Here is a 1,275-nt window from a genome sequence, read left to right on the forward strand (position 1 = left end):
CTGCGCAGCTGCAGACCGCAGCCCGGCCACGTACTCGATGTTCTCGCCACTTTGCGGCCGTGTGATTTACGACCGCTCTCTACAGACTACACGCTACACGTACTGACGACCCAGGCCTCGTGGCTCGTCAGCTTTTGTTGCTCATGTGGTGCATTCACTCACACCACCGCAGTACAATCGATTGAGTCCGGGGGGTTTTATGCGTATGATTGTGAGGGCGTAGGGCCCCGCCCCAGGACAGGCTCTGGCGTAAGGATGGAGCGCTCTGGTGCCGAGGAGAGCCGCTGGCACGAGGCCCGTGATGACTGTGCGCCGCATCACTCCCTCAGCGCCACCCACTCCGCCTCCCAGCAGGCCGACCCACGGCTCGCGGCAAAGCAGCCCGGATGGTACGCCTGCAGCTGCGGCGTGCGGACGGTGGGCGGCAGCAGGCGCGTGCTGCTCGGCCCGGCCGGCGCGAGCAGCCGGTCGCACCTATTCGCGCCGCTCGTGGTGTGAGGAGGCGCCGCGGTGTGTTGCCGGCTCGCCAGGTCGCTGGCCGCACATCGCGCAACGCTCGGTCCACAGGCCGTCCAGAGAGCAGAGCCATCGGATGAGCCGCGGTAGCCTGCCACCGCCGAGGAGGCGTCAGCGCGAGGGCCGCTAGGGGACGTGGCGAGCCGCGGGCAGGTCGCAGGAGGTGCTGAGGAGTGGACGTGGACGGAGAGAGAGCGCCGCCCGCTCACCGCTCCGCCGGCGGCAGAGCGTCGAGATGCACGAGGAGGGAGCCGGCGTGGGCGGAGAGGGCGCGGAAGAGGTGCGTCCGCGGGTGCGGCAGGTACGCGGGGCACGCGGCCCCGTCCTCGTGCGGGCCCACCACCACGCGCCGCGGCAGCCAGCCCGCAGAGCCCTCGGGCGCCACCGCCACCTCTATCGCGGCGGAGAAGGCGCCGGCGATGCCCACCTCGAGGACGCAGTAGCCGGGGCGGGTGGCGGCGGCGGCGTGGCGGACCGACAGGCCAGACTCGGGACGCTGCAGGTGCGCCGGCGCGGCCTGGCGGGCGGCGTCGAGCAGCGCGGTTGGCTCCATGAATGAAGAAAAACACCTTTCGCTCGGCTGCACTCCAGACCTCCTGTTCCTCGCGGAACGGGAGCAGCCCCCTCCTTGCCCGGTCTGCGAAGCAGGGTGGTGGTCGTGCCATCTTCGCTTCAAAACGACCACGCCGCAATCGTCGCCGGCGCGCGACACGTTCCCGGAGGCCGGACTGTCCTGGTCGTGACCGCATGTTCCCGCCC

The 1,275-nt window shown here is 70.4% G+C and overlaps 1 protein-coding gene across 1 annotated transcript; it reads right to left on the reverse strand.

The window, feature by feature from the left end:
• Window positions 1-317: 317 nt before the first annotated feature.
• EMIHUDRAFT_125146 (hypothetical protein) lies at window positions 318-1,069 on the reverse strand (the record flags this gene model as incomplete). Its single annotated transcript, XM_005759026.1, has 3 exons — window positions 318-474; window positions 545-607; window positions 726-1,069. 3 exons carry the CDS (start codon window positions 1,067-1,069, stop codon window positions 318-320), a joined length of 564 nt encoding a protein of 187 aa, XP_005759083.1.
• Window positions 1,070-1,275: the final 206 nt, after the last annotated feature.

Source organism: Emiliania huxleyi (genome assembly GCF_000372725.1).
Source record: "Emiliania huxleyi CCMP1516 unplaced genomic scaffold EMIHUscaffold_8225, whole genome shotgun sequence".
NCBI classification, from domain to species: Eukaryota; Haptophyta; order Isochrysidales; family Noelaerhabdaceae; genus Emiliania; species Emiliania huxleyi.